Source organism: Centropristis striata, chromosome 2 (assembly GCF_030273125.1).
Source record: "Centropristis striata isolate RG_2023a ecotype Rhode Island chromosome 2, C.striata_1.0, whole genome shotgun sequence".
Lineage (NCBI taxonomy): Eukaryota > Metazoa > Chordata > Actinopteri > Perciformes > Serranidae > Centropristis > Centropristis striata.
The window spans coordinates 27,717,915-27,738,793 of record NC_081518.1 but is presented as its reverse complement, the minus strand read 5'-3'; the positions used below and the strand labels follow the sequence as shown (position 1 = coordinate 27,738,793).

At 38.3% G+C, this 20,879-nt stretch overlaps 1 protein-coding gene across 1 annotated transcript; it reads left to right on the top strand.

Moving 5' to 3' along the window:
- The first annotated feature begins 8,681 nt into the window (after positions 1-8,681).
- rhcga (Rh family, C glycoprotein a) lies at positions 8,682-14,831 on the top strand. The gene is made up of 11 exons (XM_059350928.1): positions 8,682-8,910; positions 9,649-9,841; positions 10,734-10,884; positions 11,254-11,401; positions 11,514-11,680; positions 11,766-11,903; positions 13,239-13,375; positions 13,559-13,683; positions 14,029-14,102; positions 14,187-14,260; positions 14,359-14,831. The coding sequence occupies exons 1-11, from the start codon at positions 8,682-8,684 to the stop codon at positions 14,390-14,392; spliced, it is 1,470 nt and encodes a 489-aa protein (XP_059206911.1). The 3' UTR covers positions 14,393-14,831.
- The last annotated feature ends 6,048 nt before the right edge of the window (positions 14,832-20,879 follow it).

Genomic DNA, 20,879 nt, shown 5'->3' with positions numbered 1-20,879 from the left:
CACTGGAAAACTTTGAGTGAAATAATCCTTTATAATACTATTAATAAAGGCACCTATTGTGACTTGAAATCAATAACTGAATAAAATTGCAAAAATCCTACAGAGAGAGTATTTCTAATGTTATTTTGGTTATTATTTCATGAAGTGTGTCTGCATGTTTAAATTCTAGCTTACAAATGACAAAAAAAACATTTGAAAGTTCTAATTTACATTTTTAACAATGATAAAATACAACAATGAAAATAAGAAGACTAGGCTGACCACTTCTGGTCAATGCGTTTTTTTTGGGGCAATGTGTTTAAAGTTGTTCACCACAGCCTGCAACCTCTCTTAACTCTGCCTGCCATGACTACTAATAGACAACATCACATACTTTTTACAAGGTACATCAGGTCAAACAAGTAATAATACATTTAATTATATAGAACATTAAAGAAGCATTGGTGCTTGGGCCCTAATAATTCCCTTTGAAGTCAAATGAGTGAAGTGAAAGCTCTGTCGGTATGAGGTCAATGGCAAACTGTTGTTCTGCAAACGTAGAAGAGGACAGCGGACGAGCAGCCTCGCCCACTGAACAAAGTCAGATCATTCACATAGTCACTCACTCAGTCACATACAGAGTTGTGTGAAGGGCTGACCGTTTGCCAAAAATAACTGAGCAGGAATCTGCCTATGGAGCGAATACTTACCTCAGGTGATATTAACTTCTTCAATCCTTCAGTCAACACAAACTCAAGCCGTGCAGCCTACCAGTGCTCAGATGCACAAAACTGTAACTTAAAGGGGAAGTATGCCCATTTTTAGAATTCATACATGTTATTCCTGTGGTCTAAAACAGGATAAAATAATAATCATCACAAATATCTCTCCACCAAATCCACAAACTAGAGCGCAAAAACTCAAATTTGTGACATTTTTCTCTCTGAAATTCTTTTTTTAGGCGTTGTTTCCTTTCTTCTCATTCTAGTTGACATGCCAAAGTTTCCAAGAATACAGACAAAGTGATGCACATCACATGGTGTCACTGAGGAACTGAAACAAGATGAAAAATAATTTTATTTAAATGCACTATATGCACTTTTTGATCAGGCCACTGGAAAATTATTTCTTTTTTTGTGAAATAATAACTAAATTGATGCATTAAAAAAATATTTGAAAAAAAAGTTTTAAAAAGTTTTCACCTTCTCCTGTATTGGACTCATTACACACACACACACACACACACACACACATACATTTTTTATTCTATTATTCTATTCTATTTTTATTATCCTAATCTGTTTCTCTCTTTACACCTAAATTTCCCCCATGGAGATCTTATATCTTATCTTATCTTATGTTATCTTTCCACCAAGGCACCAACCCCCCTCTGCTGGTCTCTAACCACCCACAAACCACTTCCGACAGGAGCTGGGGGCGGGGCAGGCGGTGGGGTTTGCATGTTCCCCTCGTGTGAGTGTGGGTTCTCTCCGGCTTCCTCCCACAGTCCAAAAACATGCAGCTTAGGTTTGATTCCAAATTACCCATAGGAGTGAATGAGAGCGTGGATGGTTGTCTGTGTCTGTGTGTCAGCCCTGTAATTGTTTGGCAAACCTGTTCATGGTGTACCCCCGGCTCTCGCCCAATGTCAGCTGGGATCAGCTCCAGCACCCTGGAGCAGTTAAACATAATGTCAACGGATGTTTAACTGCAAAGTGATACTGACAAAAACATGTGCAGCCAGATAGACAGACTTCCTTTATGCATCAGTGAGATCACATGTGCTTTCTGTTTGTCAGTTTGAACTAATGTGAACTTCTGGACTTTTAAATCGTCATTATTGTTTTCTAAAAGTCTTTTTTTCCAATTAATCCAAGACTGAAATTCAGAGGGGAAAAATAATCCAAAAAATGAAATATCTATTAGTATTATTTTAGTATTTATTTCAGTAATACAGAAAAACTGATCAGTACGGCTCAGTGGTTATTCAAGTTCTTAGTACATTTTTGAGGTATGTGTACTTTACTTGAGTATTTCCATTTCATGTAACTTTATACTTCTACTCAACCACATTAAGCTGCCAGCTTTAGTTATTTTCAGGTCGAGATTTAATTTAAAAACATAATAAATTTAAAGTGATTAGATTTTTTATTTTTTATTTTTTTAATTAAACCTCATAACAGTATATTAAGTAGTTAAAATGAGTCCTATCTTTACAACATTAAAACACTGCTTACATAAATGGATCAATACAAATCATCTAAAAATATATTTAGAATATAGAAAACAATCTGAGTGCATCCATTCTGCATAACAAGAACTTTTACTTTTGATCCTTTAAGTACATTTTCATGCTGATACTTGTACTTTTTCAACTTCAGCAGGACTTTTACTTGTAGGGGAGTAACTTCACAGTGTGACATTAGTACTTTTACTTAAGTAAGGGATCGGAATACTTCTTCCACTAGCCTACTGGTACAGATAATTTTATAACAAAAGAAAAGAAAATTCTATATTCCCTAAACATACTTTGTAATAAAACTGCTAGAGAAAAACACCCATGAATAAAGTCCAGTAATGTGTTCATATCTGCCCATTGTTGGCCAGAGTCACCTGTGCGGCTGACTGAGGCACATGAGGCAATTTGCATGCGAGTCGCCTGATGAACCATGTGAGAGACAACGATGTATGACAAAGTAAAACTTGTGTCTCCTCTGCAGATCCATGTCTGTGGCGTTATCGGGGTGTCAGATCGTCATCGGAGTGTGCAGCAGCAGTTTTCTGTCGACTGCCTGACGCTCTCATATCTGTTGAATCTGGCCGCGTGCACTTGTGTTCTAGGAAATTCTTCTCAGGCTAGTCACACCCCTCTGGCTGCTCCTCACTCTCGAGTTACATATTTCCTTGTAGAGATCAAATTCAATTAAAAGGCCATTCATCTACCTGTCATAACGTAACTTTAAAATCCAAAAAAGTAGCCCATTAAGTTGGAATTAATTATCTTTTACCTCTTTCCATGAAATGATTGTAACAATGTGATTTAAAGCTTCATTAATCAATCTTTTCCAAACATGTCACAATGAAAATGAAACATGCAAAACAGAGGATTGTGTCTGAAAACAAAAACATTCCAACTTTATGGGTTATCGCGTTTTTAAAAAGCCTTACCATTCCAACATAAACAGGCATTCATTCGTGGCAGAAGGAAGTGATCTTTGAATGCCTTTTTAGTATTTTTCCCAAGCATTAAACGTGTGGGCTGTCACATCATTTCCCACACACAAAGTGCAGGTAATGCTCAGATTCCAAAGTAAGCATTTGTGACATAAATTTCTTGTGCAAACTGAACTTTGCACATCCTGAATTTGATGCATTCAGTTTTAATAAACACATAGAGATATTCAGAGAGAGTTCATATTAACATTCTATATCATTTAATAATTTGAAGTGATGCCATTTGGCAGGCCTGATGATATGCTCCAGCTTCCTTAATAGTCCTCTTGTACTGCTGGAGCAAAAGAAAATTTAAAAAAGCCTTGTTGCTGAATAGTTTCAGTGTTGCGCTCACCTGTTGATTGACATTTGGTCATAATCTCTCCGGCGGCATCATTTCAGGTTGTTTGTGACTAAAGCGGAGCATGCCACACCATGTGACAGAGAACATTGCTGAAATGCTTTTAAGAGATACGATCTGAAACCTCCATACAGTCCCTCTGTCACATGTTTAACCAGCGCAGGGCCGCCAGCATTGTATCTGCTTCGAAGCCGAATAATCAACATTTTAACTGTTTCGACACTTGTAAAAATTTCACTCTTTATTTCGACATCTTGAAAGGAGAAAACGACATGATCACCTACTGCCAAACTCTATACAGCATTGATTTGTGACAGTCTATTTGTTAGATATTCCCCAAAGGCAGAAACTTATTTTTCTCAGGTCAGATACTTCTTGTGACCTGCAGAAAGGGTCACAATCATGGGCAAATAATGAGACAATGGGCCTCTGGACACTGACATTCAAAAGGCCCGACCTTCAACAAAATATAAAATAATAAATAAAAGGAAAAACATTCTCAAACTGCAGCTAGTCAATACATTGTGTTCCTTAAAATATTTGCAACTGGCTTGCAACTGGAGAGTCGCCGGTTCGAATCCCGTTACTGACAGGTCTAGGACTGAAGTGCCCTTGAGTAAGACATGCATGGTGTGTTCACTTGTGTGTAAAAAAGGATGGGTTAAATGCAGAGGTTGAATTTCCCCATTATGGGATTAATAAAGTAATCATCTTCTTCTAGATCTGAGTTTCTGGAGTTGCACTAAATGTCATTCATCCTATCAAACCTGCCTTATATGAGAGAGAACAGTCAGCTTTTCAACAGCTCCAACTCTTTTATAAAGCTTCACTCTTTATTAATTTTGAAAAGGGAAAACGGCATGATCACTTCCTGCCGTGTTCTCTACAGCAATGATTTTTGATGATCTATTTGTTAGATATTCCCCAAAGGCAGAACCTCTTTTTTTCTCAGGTCAAATACTTCTTGTGACCTGCAGAAAGAGTCACATTCATGAGCAGATAATGAGACAATGGGCCTCTTGACTTCAATGAAATATGTGATGTAGCGCTGAGTGAAACGTGCAATTTGGAGCGTTTTTCAAGTAGGAAAAACATTCTCAAAGTACAGCTAGTCAATACATTGTGTTTCTCCAAATATTGCAACACAGTAACAGAATTTTGATTTAGATTTGATCAGCGTTGCCTAGTTTGACGGTTGGATCTGAGTTTCTTGTCAGTCATACTATCAAACCTGCCTTATATGAGAGAGGACAGTCAACATTTCAACAGATTTTACTCTTTTATAAAACTTCACTCTTTATTAAAACATTAATTTTGAAAAGAGAAAATGAAATGATCACATCCTGCCCACTTTCTACAGCATTTGTTAGATATTCCCCAAAGGCAGAAACAAAAAGTTCTCAGGTCAGATACTTCTTGTGACCTGCAGGAAGTGTCACAATCGTAGGCAGATAATGGTTGGATCGGTTGGATCTGAGTTTCTTGAGATGCACTGGATGTCAGTCATACTATCAAACCTGCTTTATATGAGAGACGACAGTCAACATTTCAACGGATTTAACTATTTTATAAAACTTCACTCTTCATTAAAACATTAATTTTGAAAAATGAAAACTTTATTATATTCCCCACATCACTTCTTGCCAAACTATCTACAGCATTCAATTGTGACAGTTTATTTGTTAGATATTCCCCAAAGGCAGAAACTTATTTTTCTCAGGTCAGATACTTCTTGTGACCTGCAGAAAGGGAAAAGAAATGCAGATAATGGGACAATGGTCCTCTGGACACTGACATTCAAAAGGCCCGACCTTCAACGAAATATGTAATGTATCGACAAGTGACATGTGCAATTTCGGGCATTTTCAAGCAGGAAAAACATGGCGGACAGGTCAGAAACTTTCTCGTACAGCTAGTCAATAAAGTTTGACAGTTATGTCTGAGTTTCTGGAATTGCACTGGATGCCAGTAATCCTATCAAACCTTCCTTATATGAGATTAACAGTTGTGATTGGGTGGAAATCTGTCTGAAAGAAAGAATGATGAGATGCATCTGCCAGACCAAATAAAACATGAGCAGATTTGTCATCTTATAGACTTCTTTTTGTGGTCATTTTGTGTCTCTTTGCCGTCGTTTCATGTCCCCTTGTGGTTGTTTAGCCCCTTTTTGTGTCTCTTTAGCAATTGCTTCACATCTTTTTGTGGCCTTTTTGTTTTTCTTTGTCATTTTGTGTCTCTTTATTGTCAGAATGTGTCTCTTTTAGCAACATTTTGCCAGTTAAGGCCGTGGATGGACACTGACACTTCAGTAATCAATCCATGGTCATAGAAACTGCACATTGTATCTGCTACTATTTCTATTACTGGGATAGAAATGATTGCATTAACCATTATCAAAACATTATCCACTGTGACAGTTCAGTACAAGTTAAATAGAATCACTTTTCATTCAATAATTAACACAGTGCAGTTGAGGTTATAACACAAAGTAGACATGAGTGAGTTTGTCATGAAAACTTTATTGTTTTTTAACCCACCCTGTCGACACAATTTGGGACGAACAAACATTACTTAATACTGGGGGGGAAAAATAACTAAAATAATCCTAAACCTATATTTTTCTTTGTAAACCTGCTATTGTGAGCTTGCAAAACCTACTAAACCCAGTGATACATGCACATTTGTAGATATTTACTAAATTACAATGAAAGGTTGAGCTGGAGTCATGCGTCAGTTTGACAGGCTAAAATACTATCGAACAGGAGAATCTCGTCAGTGATGCACGCGGTTACATAACAAGTTGAAGAAGTTGAATGTGTTGAGGAGGGAAAGCAGATATCATCTGGAATGTTCTTTGTGTCACAAAGATACATACAATATGATGAATCCCTAAACTGGAATCTAGGCAGTCAGATCATTATCAAACAACCGGAACACAAAGTACACATGAGTGGTGTAGAACGAGAGCACAAATAGTCGGAGGGCACGTGATGGGCGACTGAAACCCCATGTTTGTGCACCACAGAGAGCTCGGTGTGTTTTCCAGTAAATAAAACTGACGAAAATGATGACATTATGCCATAATACATTCATCCTCCTTAACCGCTGATCCAAACTTGCGTCTTGGCGGGGTACACACCTGGACAGGCCGCCACACTATCCCAGGGCTGACACATAGAGACACACAACCATTCACGCTCTCATTCACTCCTACGGTTCACAACTTAGAGTCACCAATTGAACCTAAGCTGCATGTTTTTGAACGGTGCTAACCACTACACCACTGTGTAGCCTGCCAACGATACAGATTTTCAGAAAAATCTTGTCGTAATGAAACCAGCAGCTGTCAAGTGAACTGCACTTGACAGCTGCGTGTGTCGCACTCAGAAGGCACGAGTGAGCGTCCTGGGTGGTAACATGACATACACGGGACTAAACATAATTGACCAGCATCAGGGTGGTAGATGAGATAAGAAGTCAATTTTGTTGTTGTTCACATGGTCTTCACTTTTTGCTTATGTAGACTTTGATGTAGGTGCCGGTCTTTTGTGGGTATCAGTGGATTTCTTAGCTATTTTTTTTTTTCATAACTATATATATAAGGAGTTAAAAAAAAGCAGTCCAATCAAATCTGCATACTCATACCCAAGCATAATGAACTCTGAGCAAACATTGCCCTCACACTGGGCCTCCTATTATCCCTCCCTACCAATAGGTACCAAGAGCGAATAAATAAAAAATATACAAATACATATAGAGATAATTAAAAAAGCATTCATGAACTACTTGACAAGCAACACTTAAAATATAGACAGTGACAATAATAATAACAATGAATAATAGAATAAATTGATTAAATAAATACATTCAATTCAATTCAAAAGAATGGTTGTAAATCAGTGCATAGACATAGTTATAGTAGCAAAAGGCTCGACAGAGAAAAACATCAATCAGATTTTTTAGCTGACATTAACTCGTGTGGCACGCGTGTTGATGAGAGGTGAAGCATTAATGCCACATCCTTTTTCCCTCCGGCAAGATTATCCTTTACATAGAAATCAGTTCACAGGCTGTCGTACGCAAGTTTCAGTTTTTAAGTTACCTTACAATCTGTTTAACATTGGCAATACAAAGTGTATAGAATACATGTGAATTGCTTCAAGAATAGATGCCCAAAGTGGTGGCCTATGGGCCAATGGCAGCCCTCAGAAACATTTTGTGCAGCCTCCGAATGTGACATAAGATGCATGCATTTTATTTAATTTTTACTATACTTATTTTAACTAGAAAGCTGCTGGTTGCATGGGAGCTCTGTCATACATATTAGTGATCTTAGGTTAATGTATTAATTTATTCATATACATTTATTATTTATGTGTGGCCCTCAATCATATGCTGGCTACCTAAATTGGCACACTGTGAAACTGTGAGCATCCCTCTGCTTTAAAGGTTGCAGTAAAGCATAAAACTAAGTTAATAAAGTTCATAAGTCTGATTCCCGTGACAACAATTGGTGTCTAGTGATGAACACCTTAATTTAGTGACACTCCTCACGGTGATTAATCCTCACAGAAAGGTGTGTTAACCCAGTTCCAGTTTAAAGCTTTTAAAAGCAGATGGCTGCATGGCACTGGAAAATATTTTTTAATACACGACAAGTTGAGCAGTTCCTACAGGGCATCCCGGTGGCTCCCTGGTACAGCACGTACCACTAAGGCTGAGTCCTTGTTGCAGCAGACCGGGGTTCAAATCCGTCCTGAGGTTCTTTTGCTGCATGTTACCCCCTTTCTATTCTCTCTGAAAGAAAGCATGAAAATGCATCCCCAAAGAAATAGTCTTGAAAAGAAAGAAAAAGAAAAAAGACAGTCCTAGCAAGTTATTAAGTCAACCACACTTTATTTCCTTTATTTCCTGCTTGGCCTGGCTGTAACCACAAGAGGAGAGGTGATCAGGAACAGTAAGGAGTGGTTAATCTCACCAAACAGGTGAGATGTGCCCACCCCCTGTGTGTGAGTGGAGAAATGGAGCACACCCCTCCCAAGGCCAACATGAATATATACAGCTGCTGAGAAGGTGCTGGAAGTCACAGCAGAGCAGGGGGCCTGGCTGAGCAGAGAGACTCATCAACATGGGGAACTGTCTTGAGTGTCTGGGGAATTTTTTCGGGCGGCAGAAGAACACCAATGTTCGCATCAGTCTGCCGGCCGTCTGCTTCGTCTGGCAGATTGCCATGATTATACTTTTTGGAGTTTTTATCCGGTATGATGAAGAATCAGACGTTAAGAAATGGATAGAGTTCAAACACGAAAATAACATCACCAGTGATGTTGAAAATGACTTCTACTTCAGATATCCCAGTAAGTACAACATAAGAAAATCTAAGTAACATTTTTTTTCATGCAGGTGTTGTTTTTATCTTTTGATCCTCTGTCACTCTGGTGTTCTGCACTGATGGCAGATGGATGGCCTTGAATGAATTTCTTGCAATAACAAAAAAAAGAAAAAATGAATGAATATTTCTCCCAGCTGTAACAGTTTAAAACCAGATTGTAGACTTTAAACTTCCCAAACCCAAAAGAGACTTTTTTTCCAACTGGAATCTAGATCTTAAGAAGTTATGAATCTTTGTTTTGAAGCATTTCATAACATGCCCTCTGGTCTCCTTGTATGTTACTTTTCAATATTGCCTTGTATGTTATATTTTTGCAATATTATTGCATTGCACAATGCAAAATGTATTTTCTGGATTTACTTACGACACACAGGCAATTTGGCTGCAATTGTTTTTTTTAGTATGTCATAATCTTGCCATAAATGCATTCATCATCATTATTTCAGACTTACTGAGGGCTCCATATAAAAGAAATGAAAAAAACGAATTTGTCTCAACATGCAAGCATACATAACAAGTCTAAATGTAATAATTATCATTTTAATTTGCATTTAAAATAGTTTTCAATTGACCTGAATTCATTATTGTGAAGAATTTAATGGAAGTGTTGGAGAGAAACACTTTTGTTAAGTGTTGTTGTGTTTAATGATTCTACAAAAAAGTAATTACATGCCATTACACACATTTATTTCTATCTCTCCAGGCTTCCAGGACGTCCATGTCATGATCTTCGTTGGATTTGGTTTCCTCATGACTTTCCTGAAACGCTACAGCTTCGGTGCAGTTGGCTTCAACTTCCTAGTCGCCGCCTTCGGTCTGCAGTGGGCTCTTCTCATGCAAGGCTGGTTCCACCACCTCGACCCCGCCACCGGCAAGATCAGTATCGGAGTAGAGAGGTGAGTCTTCGCAAGCAAGCGAGCAAAATGAACAGCTTTTAATACTCTTGTCCATCATTCATTCAAGAGAAGCGATGGAGATAGGCGTGCACAGATTCTTATGTAACACAGAAATGAGAAGACATTCTTTCACCTGTTAGGAAATCACGTTTGTTTCACATACTTTGAAGGGGTTCAAGGTGTCACAACAGGGAAGCATATATCTTTTGTCTAGTCTCTCTAAAAGAGACCTCAGGCTGGAATTGAATCTGCTGCAGCTGGGACTCAGTGAGCCATTAAAGGTGTCATTCTTGTCATAGCTTGTACAACATGGATTTATGTTCTCGTCATTCAAGTTTGTCCACTAAAAGCACGGTTAACTTAAGTCACTCCTCACTGACTGTTCAACAACGTCATAAATGCAAACAGTGGAGTTCTCTTTCAAGTACAGTGAAAATAGCAGACTATCAACAAGTACTCCAAACCATGCGGTCCTATATGTCGTTTGTCCTCCAAATACAACTCACAGGAACGTTTCCTCTTATGGCTGTAAAGCAGATCAAAGCCTCCTCACACCGAAAAGTAACAGTTAATGTTTTAATCGCAGGTTGGTGAGATTTAGAACAAAGTATGTGCTTAAAGTCAGTGAAAAAAAGTCTGAAAAGTAGGTAAAAAAAGTCAAATAAATGGACGTTTAATACCAGAAATTAGGTAGTTGTGTCAAATCCCTACATTTTGCGATTCAAGTCATATTACTAAAACCTGCTTGGCCTGGTTGTAACCGCAAGTGGAGAGGTGATCAGGGACAGTAAGGAGTGGTTAGCCTCACTTGTTAACATCATTTGTTAACATCATTTGTTACATCATTCACTCCTTTTAACCTTGTGATTTTCCTTTCCTTTGTCCCCAACAGTCTGATCAACGCTGATTTCTGCTGTGCCGGCTCTCTCATTGCCTACGGCGCCCTCCTGGGAAAAGTAAGCCCCGTCCAGCTGATGGTCGTCGCCTTGTTTGGCGTAACGCTATTTGCTGTGGAGGAATACATCATCCTCACCCTCCTTCATGTGAGTCTCACTAAACACAGTCGTCCCACAAAAAAACAAGGAATGAGAATTATCTTTTTAAAGGGACACATTATACTAATTTTTTAGATTTATACTAGAATGCTACATTTTAGCATCGGTCTCTTTAAGAGCTCTCCTGAAAGGTCTGCTCTGATCTGCTTGCAAGAAAAATATGTCACCTTTGCAAAGATACTCTGAGGCTGTATTTGACATAGGAAGGCCAGCCAGATATGAACTGCATGTTGAATCATGTTTTTTGATCTTTGTAGTGAACAAAAGTTTTTTTTAATTTGACAAATGTGTGTGCACAAGAACTGAAAAAGTGACTACATCTCTATTAAATGTTGCATTTTCTGCTTGTTCTCACAGTGCAGAGATGCTGGTGGCTCCATGGTCATCCACTGCTTCGGAGGGTATTATGGTCTGGCCATCTCCTGGGTCCTCTACCGACCGAACCTAAATCAAAGCAAACGCCTCAATGGCTCAGTCTACCACTCTGATATGTTTGCCATGATTGGTGAGCCATTTCTATAATATTTTACACTCATCCTTGCCCAACCTGTTTGTCAAGCCTGTTTGTGGTTGTAGATATCCAACTTTGTTGTGGCTGACTGTCTCTCGCCTCACAGGCACACTTTTCCTGTGGATGTTCTGGCCCAGTTTCAACGGGGCCATCACAGACCACGGCAGCGGGCAGCACAGGACAGCCATCAACACGTACCTCGCCCTCGCCTCCTCCGTCCTCACCACTGTGGCCATCTCCAGCATGTCTGCAAAAAGAGGAAAACTGGACATGGTAAAGATATTTCACTGTGGGAAAAACATAATCACCTGTGCATTTGTCAATTTTTTCACGACTAACACGTTGATTTACCTGACAGGTGCATATCCAGAATGCCACTCTGGCAGGTGGTGTCGCCATGGGAACGGCAGCAGAGTTCATGATCATGCCTTATGGTTCACTGATCGTGGGTTTCTGCTGCGGCATTATCTCCACCTTTGGCTACCTGTATGTCACGGTGAGTCTGCAGAGAAGTCTTAAAGTCTTGAAGTGCATCTGTTTTTATCACTGCAGATGGAAAGTGAAAATAAAAATAAAAATAGAGGAAAAAGTAGCCTAAAAAAACATAAAGGAAGCTGCATGAAATGGAGAAGTAAAATGAAACCAGTTGTGGTTTGTATTACAGGAAAATCACGGGATTAAAATAAGCGATGACTCATTCTAAAAGCAGTCCTACTCATTTGATGTGTGCATCTTAACAAACACACGGTGAAATGTAGACTATTGATTCTTTCTGGTGAGGAATTAATGTTCTGTAATAACATACAAATTATACTTTTGGAGGGTTTTTTAAGGTTGACTCTGATATATTTTAGAGTTGACTATTTTTTAGTTTTTTAACCCTCCTCTTATATTGTGACCCATTTCAAAGTTTAAAAATTAAAAAAAATAGTTAAAAGTATTTTTTCGTAAAAATAAAAAATAAATAAAAATAAAAATAAACTTTAGGTCAAACTTCAATGAGTTAGAACTGAATGGAATCCTGACATTGTTATAGACTTAGACTTATAGGTTATTTTTAACCTCAGTGATTAATGTCTGACTGTCCCCCGACCGGTCTAAGACATGAAGGAAGTAACATAAATATCTCACTGATGGAAGATTCTCAAAACACGTCAAAAGAAGAAAGTGACACAAGATAAACAAGCTCTTAAGCAAACATATTAACAACTGACAACTGAGCATGAACTTAAAATACTAAAACAAACACCAGACACACTAAGCACACAAACAGAAACACGAAACTCTCTGACGAAACACCAGCGTCATAACACAGATGAGATGAGAGGAGAGACATTTAAAAGAATATTTGTTTAAACAAAAAATTACAGGTGTTTTTGATTTTTTTTTTTTTTTTTGCCATTTTTAGACTGAATGCACTGAACGAAAACTGGTTGTAATCATGACATCAGTATGTAAAATCATGGCTCTTAGAGGTGAACAGGGACATCATTGTTTTATCCAGTAAACCAACAAAATGATCTGTCTTTGTATTTGTATTTGGATAGAAAACTGGAGATGGGCGTGGCTTATACAGGAAGTTACTTAAAATTGGCAGCTTCAGACCCAATTGATTTAATATTGGCATATTTTTAATTATAAAATTTTTGTCAGCATCATCATACATAATGGCTGATGCACAGAAATGTCAATTATGGCTTTGTTTCCCCCAGAATAATAACTTTGGATGGAAAAAATATATGTTTTTCGTCACATTATTTGTGCTTTAGATTTGGGTATGTCTCTAATGACTTACACATCAGTAATTAACTGTTTTTTTTCTCATTCTAAGCCATTCTTGGAGAAATACCTCAAGCTCCAGGATACATGTGGTGTCCACAACCTCCACGCTCTGCCGGGGATGCTCGGTGGCTTCATTGGCGCCATTGTTGCTGCAGCCGCCAGTGAAGAGGTCTACGGCAAACAGGGGTGAGGGACTGACACACAAAAACTTTAAAAAATACAGAAAACCTGTCCTTTCCCTTTTGCTGACTACAACATAGAAAATAAAAGCACTCATTGAGAATAAAACTCAACTACCAGTCAAATTATGCATTAAGCACTGATCAGGTGGATTAAAACCTTTTTTTCTTTTGTTGTTTCTGCCTAAAGGTTGAAGGAGACATTCGACTTTGACGGCGCTTTCGTAAACAGAACTGTTTTAACTCAGGGAGGATACCAGGCTGCTGGAACATGTGTGGCCATTGCATTTGGACTTGTTGGAGGAGCACTTGTTGGTGAGTTTCTAAAAATGTGTTTTGCATGACTATAAGACTCAGGGGAGCAGTTATACTCCCATGCAAAGCAGTTTTTTTTCAGGGAATCCAGAGGTATGATAATGTGTGTGTTTAAAGGGAATACTTACTAAATGTTTCTGTGTGTTACAGTCAGGAAACATTAAGTTATTTACTAGGATTACAGAACTAAATCTTCTAACCTGATACCTGAAAAAACACATTCCTTTTAGCGTAAAGTGCTTGTTTAGCAGCCCAGGAATTAAAAATCCAACTTTCCTGGGGTTTATTTGATTCAATCATGTCCAAGAAACAGTAAAAATATAGTTTTTTTCTCTATCTTCTAAGGTTGCATTCTGAGGTTTCCAATCTGGGCCGACCCTGCTGATGACAACTGCTTTGATGACGAGGCTTACTGGGAGGTAAGAGTGCTTTTCCACCACTAGATGGTGCTCTTACTGTTTGTTTTTTTGCTACTGTGATCTGACCCCATGTGTCGGTTTTAGGTTCCTGAGGATGAGGAGAGCATCCCTCCAGTTTTGGAGTACAATAACCACATGATCCACAAGCACCAAGACATGTAAGTTCACACACATTTTGATTTCAATCCTCATTTATTCCTCACTCGCTTGAATTCCTAATTAAATGTGATTTTTCTTTCTTCCTTTTTGTTGACAGATCGGAGTCAAACTTCTCTGTGGAGCAAAGTTAAGAGAGAGATCAACCCCCTTCATGCCACTTTGAACTTGATACAGCTGTGATACAACACTAATTTATGAAGGATCCAAGCATAAGCATAATTTTGTATGCACTCATGTCATGCACCATTTATACCTTATACACCTTTGTTAGTGATTGGAAGCTTAAAGTAATGACACTGGTGTCAAAATATCTCATAACATCGACAGCTCTGAACTGTTTCACGTCATGCCTTTAAATGTTGAATTGATAATGTTTATTTTATTTCTCATGAATGAAGAATCTGTTAAGTGAAGAATAATACTCTTGTGCCGCCACATTGGGCAGTTTTTGAGGCGCATGTCTTACTTAGTTATTTCTCTCGAATAATGTATAGGTATCTGTGTACATATTATAGGTTTTATCACTCACTGTTTGTTGTTGTTGCACTTATTTGTTCTTAAGGTGGAAGTTTTAAGTAACAACTGTAACTATGATACCATTTTTAGTCGTCTGATTGTTGCATGTTACCTCCAATCATATTGTGTGTGTGTGTGTGTGTGTGTGTGTGTGTGTGTGTGTGTGTGTGTGTGTGTGTGTGATTGTATGCAACACCTCATTGTTGTTTTATTGAAATATTGTAGTTTCAGATTTATAAATCACATGGAACTGGAATTAAATAATAAACGTATATAACTGTCTTTTGTTCCTGAAATTTTTACAAGCACCTGCGATGAAAAATCAGTAATGTCAAACTTAAACTGATATTATTGTATTGCCCACAATCATGTGCCTTAAATCTATAGTAGTAGGAATTATAGTATTTGTATTCAGTCATTGTACAAAATGCAATAATTTTAAACTTCATGTGCATTATGGTAAATAGTAAGTATAAATGGTCTTAAAATAGACATTTGACAAAAAATGCTTAAGAAATGTTCTATTACGGTCTGTTGATACATGTAATAGTAAAATCTGTTAAAAATTACAGAAAAACACCAGATTTTGAGATGTCCAAAAATGGAAGAAAAAAAGTCATACTATAGTATGTTGATCTTTGTCAAAAAAAAATGTGAATAGTTGTTCTATTATTGTCTTTTTTCTGTCTTTTTTGAACATATTTTACTATAACATGTATCAACAGATTATGGGATATCCAAAAATAAAAAAGTCATAATATAGTATGTCCTTTTGTCAAAAAAAAGGCAATTTTTTAAATGCAAATGAAACACTGTTTTCCAAAAGCAGCAGTTTCCTCTATTTTAGGAGGCATATAAAATAAAACAAAAATCCCTTTTCATCCATCAGAAGTCTCACAATATCACCTGATAATATTAAATATTTTCCTCTTTATAACAATTCCTCTATTTCTCCACAAGGTGGCGGTATGAGGTAAAAAAAAAAAAGATTCAGGATCTTTCTATCAATAGAAACTTTCAAGGCTCAACAGAAGTTTCACCTTTCCCTCTCTTTAAAACATTACTTCTGTTAATAGGAGTAAATCATAAAGACATGACTGTGCGGTAAAATGCACAGTAGAGAGAGTTTTAGTTTTTAATCGCAGGTTATAAAAGAAGAAACAATAAGAAGTTGCATGCAGGCAGAAAAAAAAATGGTGCATATATTTTGCTTAAATCAAAATCAAATCAAAAAATCAAAAGCAAAAATTTAAGGATTGGTATGATTTTTTTGACAAACAAGATAATTTAAATTATGGGCTTGCATAAAACACTAAACCATTTGTCCCCTCTTAAAAATGATGAGGGGAAACACACACACACACACACACACACACACACACACACATCCTTATACTTCTATCTTTGAGGGGGCCCTTAACCTAACCTTCACCATCTCAAGTAAATACCTAGCCCTAACCCTAACATAAACCTAATTGTAACTCTAACCCTAAAACAAAGTCTGAACTCTCAAACAAGCCTTTAAAGAAGTGAGGACGAAATGTCCTCACTTCGCAAAAATGTCCTCACTCTGTTGGTTAAAAACATGTTCCGGTCCTCACTATGTAGGGAATACAAGAACACACACACACACACACACAACCAGCCCACTGGCAAGTAACAATTAATACAGTATTTATTTTTGTTAAGTACCCATCTGAACATGATTAATATTTTTTTAAACATTAAACTTTAGATTCATTTTGATTAGGAACTAGATTTGCATAATTTTTGTGACGTTTTTCCAGCACAGTTTTACAATAAGTGCAACTCTGATAACTGAAGGACTCTCATGAAGCATCGGGTATAAATGCCTTTGAACTGATGATCCTCAAATTAGTGAAGAAATATCCCCATCTCTATAACATCAGCCCACAGCTTCATTTTGACTCGACTGAATGCATAAGAGGGTTAAACTGTGAGCCAGTGGGCGTCCGGCTCCTTCAGGTCATCGTGGGCCTGCTTGTTACCTCCGGGCCCCCTGCTCCCTTCATTCTGATGCTAATGAGGCCCGGACAGGCCAGTCAATAGGGTCATTTCCTGACCAATCACTGTGCCATTAATGAACTCTTAATACACTTAGTGGACATGTGCTTTGTGCTGGTCCTGTCAGTCCAGCTGCTGGTCGAAGCTTTACTGAGTGAAGAGGCCTGATGGGGTTAAACAAGTAAACCCAGCTGTTAAAACACTGCAGGGGTTAAATACCTCTGTTAGTACAATGAAGCACAGCATTTTATCCGGTGTTATATATGCATACCATACTATATTATTAGATGTACTTACTTTTAGATAATTAATTGTTTTTCATATAATTAAATCAGATCTGTAGAATCTTTTCTGCAGATCTGATTTAAATCAATTTAATTCATGTTTACACTATAATAAATAGGTGTACCAGTCATTTGTAGTCCCATGAGGTTAGGGTTACCCTGCTTCTCCATTCATTTGTCGCCTTTAATGTGGCAAACTACAAATGTTTGGACAAAGCTATATCTTCATCCAAGTCTAAATCCTTTTACCCAAACGTCCAAATGATCACAATATGACCGTAAATAAGACTCAGTGGTGTCAAAATGTTTGTTTGTTTGTTTGTTTGTTTGTTTGCTTGTTTGTTTGTTTGTTTGTTTGTTTGTTTGTTTGCAGTGTCAAAGGTAATACATCAATCCATGTTCTGCAGTCTTATCCTCTATAAAGTAGACAAAGACAAAGAGACATCTGGGGTCTTGACTCAAATCCAGAAACTGGAAAGGTTTGCTGTGATTTTTTTGATGACAGGATCCAATAGGTGAGTGACAGAACCACTGTAACAGAGATGTTTCTCTTAAATCACTGTGCACACAGGCATTGCAGTGACCTGATGCCAGAGGAGAGTGGACGCAGCTCCTCTTGTGAATCATATGACCCTGGGGAGAGTGTTTGTGAAACCACTTGGTCTGCTATTGTCCTCCTGGGACTGGCCTCCTTTGAAAAGCTGCAGAAAGCCTGTAATCAGATTAAAGGTTGCTGGGAAAGGGAGGAGGGATTTTTGAGGAATAGCGAAGAGGTCGTGGAAGTTCTCTAATCAGTACCTGCCATTGAAGTGCAGAAGAGGGGCTAAATAACGCAGCAGGAGGGGAGGCGGGAGCCAAGCTGGAGGGACAAATTGGCCTGTTGTTGGAGGGGGATAATGGGACAATGAGGGAGGGGAGTATAATCAGTGAGTATAGAGTGGGAGAGAATAGGTGCAATGGGAAAAGGAGGAGACTGAAGAACTCCAAAGGCGGTGGCCTTGTCCCATCCTGCCCTGGCAATTATATCACCTTTGTGAGCTGATTGGAGCAGGCTGCAGAGTCCATCTGGGCTTTTGGATGGACGTAACAACTTACATTTTCTCACTGTCCTCGCCAAGCGATCTCACCGGGCCACTCATCGAGATATCAGGGGCTCTTGTGGTCTAAATAAAACTCATCAGCACACTCCTGAAAAGCTCCTGCACTTCTCGAGGTTCACAATGCCTAATTGCCACATGACATTGACAACCATTAGTCACATCTCCATGCTTTCTCTCAGACTGTTTCATTGTGTTATCTCATTTGAAAAAGAAACACAAAAGGCTGAAGATGAAGTTTGTTGCCGATGCAGGAAGTTGTGTTGAGAGAAAACCCTTAATCTAACTAATAGAATTAACCTCATCACCGTCCAGAGCTTGTAATGCCGATGTCCTATCACAAGACATCCCACTGAGTGCTGAGCTCCACCAGTCCCTCCGTACGATCCTTTCTGTCATTGTGATTACTCATCAAACATCCATTGGCCGAACACGGGCATCACTAAAGGCCAATCACCACTTTTTTTATTCAGCTGACAAGAGTCCATTTGTTGGGGTCAAAGGGGAAAGTCTCAGGGGGGAAGACCTCTCTGCCAGCACTGGTGAGGAGGAGAACCAAAAAAATCACTATTCATAGCAGGGGAGTGCTTTGATTAAGGCACAAAGGCCACTGGTTCCCCGCTTAGATTGAAAGAAATAGAAATCAGAGCTGCTTTGAAACATGTGCGAGGAATCCAAACTGAATGGTTTAGCTAATTAGGAGCTCCACCTGCCCTCAAGCCCTAATTGGTATTGCAAGAGATAGTATTTGATTATTATAATAGAAATTAAAAATCTTAACATTATCATTCAGCTTGTTCATTGCTTTTTTGGCAATATTTGCATGCAATTAAATATGACATTTAACACATTCTGTGCCTAATAAACATGCAGTTTTGCATGTTGCATGGTGTACATTTACTTGATTTGGGATCTGCAAAAAAGTGCCCCAGATTGAGGAGATTTGACTTTTGGTTACATTTGGTTCAAGGTATCCTCCTACAACAATTTGTATGACATCTTACAGAAATATATATACTCAACAGTCAAACTTGAACTGCCCCTTTCTATCCCTTCATCTGTTCTAACTGGATGTGCAGATCCTTGGTAATGGATGTTAGCTGCTCAAGATCTTTCTGAGCTCTCTGCAGCATTATGCAGGTCTTTTCCAGTTGGGATTTCAGATACTCTGTCTCCTTGGGTGAAGAGTGGATAACTTTAGCCTGAGCCTTATCCAGCAGGGCCACATACCTCCCTATGCATCAGCTCTTTCTCACGGCTCCAATTGTTCTTACAGCTGATCAAGGACATTGGCCAGCGTGTCTTCTTGAATTTCCAGAAGGACGCTCCCCTCAGATTAACTTTGAGTGAGCCTGGCCACAGTTGACTTGATTGCAATCATTTTGTCTCTGTTCCTGACCGGTGTATTGCTCTTAAGCTGTTTCTGGGGACCTCTGTCTCTACATACTACTATTGTGCTTTATCACCAGTTCTCCTCAACCACGATGCATGGTTTAAACTGTCGATATTTACATCAGTTTCTCTCCATTTATGACTGGTGCATTGATCTTAAGCTGTTTTGGGGACCTCTGTCGCTACATACTACTATTGTGTTTTATCACCAATTCTGCTCAACCGTGACTCAGCACTTTTCCTACTACTTTAACTTTATCTTGCCCCTTTAAGCCACCATTGCAGTGTAGTAGCAGCTATTCAGTGAACTTAAAAATATTCCATATTTTATATACATTATTGGTATTATTCAACTTTTACATACTATTACACAGTTCCACACCAGCATGGCAGAGTGGCATCAACTATTCAGCATTCCCACCACAGTTTTTTCAGAAATTGCATTCTCTAATTTGTATTAAAATTCAGTCTGCTGTGCTTTGGAATTAAATCTACATTTCTGACCAGTGAAGTTTACTCTCCAACTGCTGTAAACTTAAATGTTTTCACACAGGCTAATAAACAACAACCGTCTCAAGAGAATGTTAGCCCTGGAAAACTACTCAGGAATTTCACTTGCATGTGAGAAGGTATAACAAATGAATACACTTGCTTGGGTCATACCGTTCAATATAACCACTTAAACTCAGAAACACGTGCACTCCTTTGTGTTTATTTCTTTTTAGTTTAATTAGACCAGAGACAGACACTTGAGGATTATTTTCTGAGAAATAAAAGGTGAATCTAGCACACAAGTATGTTGTCATCTAGACACAAAGGCCTTCACCGAACTGCAGTACTGCTTTGACAAAGTTAGTTCTTTCTCATTACTATGCTGCTGCTGGTGTCTCGCTGCAGGCTGGTCGCTAAGCAAGACCATGTGCTGGAAAGTGCATGTGGTCAGTCAATCAGCACCTCCATCCTTTGGGAGTTTGGGATTGAAAAAGGCCTTGCCTGTAGCATTTATATCTGTGCTAGAAGTTTAAGTTTGCTTTTATGTGCTTCAGTGCTCCTTTGCAAACGCATAGAGAGATGATAGACATATGCACACAGGTGCACAAACATACTAACAGGTGATATTCTTTTTATTTCATGCTCTGGCATCAATTTTAATATTTTGCTTTCATAACATGTTTTATCTCCAGCTCGTGGAAAGAAAACATCCAAAATATGCATTTCTGTGTTTATTTTAATACACTTTGTATCTTTGCATCTTTAGATTTCTCCTAAACGTATTGTTAGATAATGTCTCATTTGCATATTTA

What these genes read in the sequence shown, in the direction of transcription:
- rhcga (XM_059350928.1), top strand. Translation starts at nt 8,682, where the DNA reads ATGGGGAACTGTCTTGAGTGTCTGGGGAATTTTTTCGGGCGGCAGAAG. An exon ending in TGATATGTTTGCCATGATTG is followed by an intron (nt 11,402 to 11,513) that starts GTGAGCCATTTC and finishes CTCGCCTCACAG; the next exon opens with GCACACTTTTCCTGTGGATG. An exon ending in TTGGCTACCTGTATGTCACG is followed by an intron (nt 11,904 to 13,238) that starts GTGAGTCTGCAG and finishes TCTCATTCTAAG; the next exon opens with CCATTCTTGGAGAAATACCT.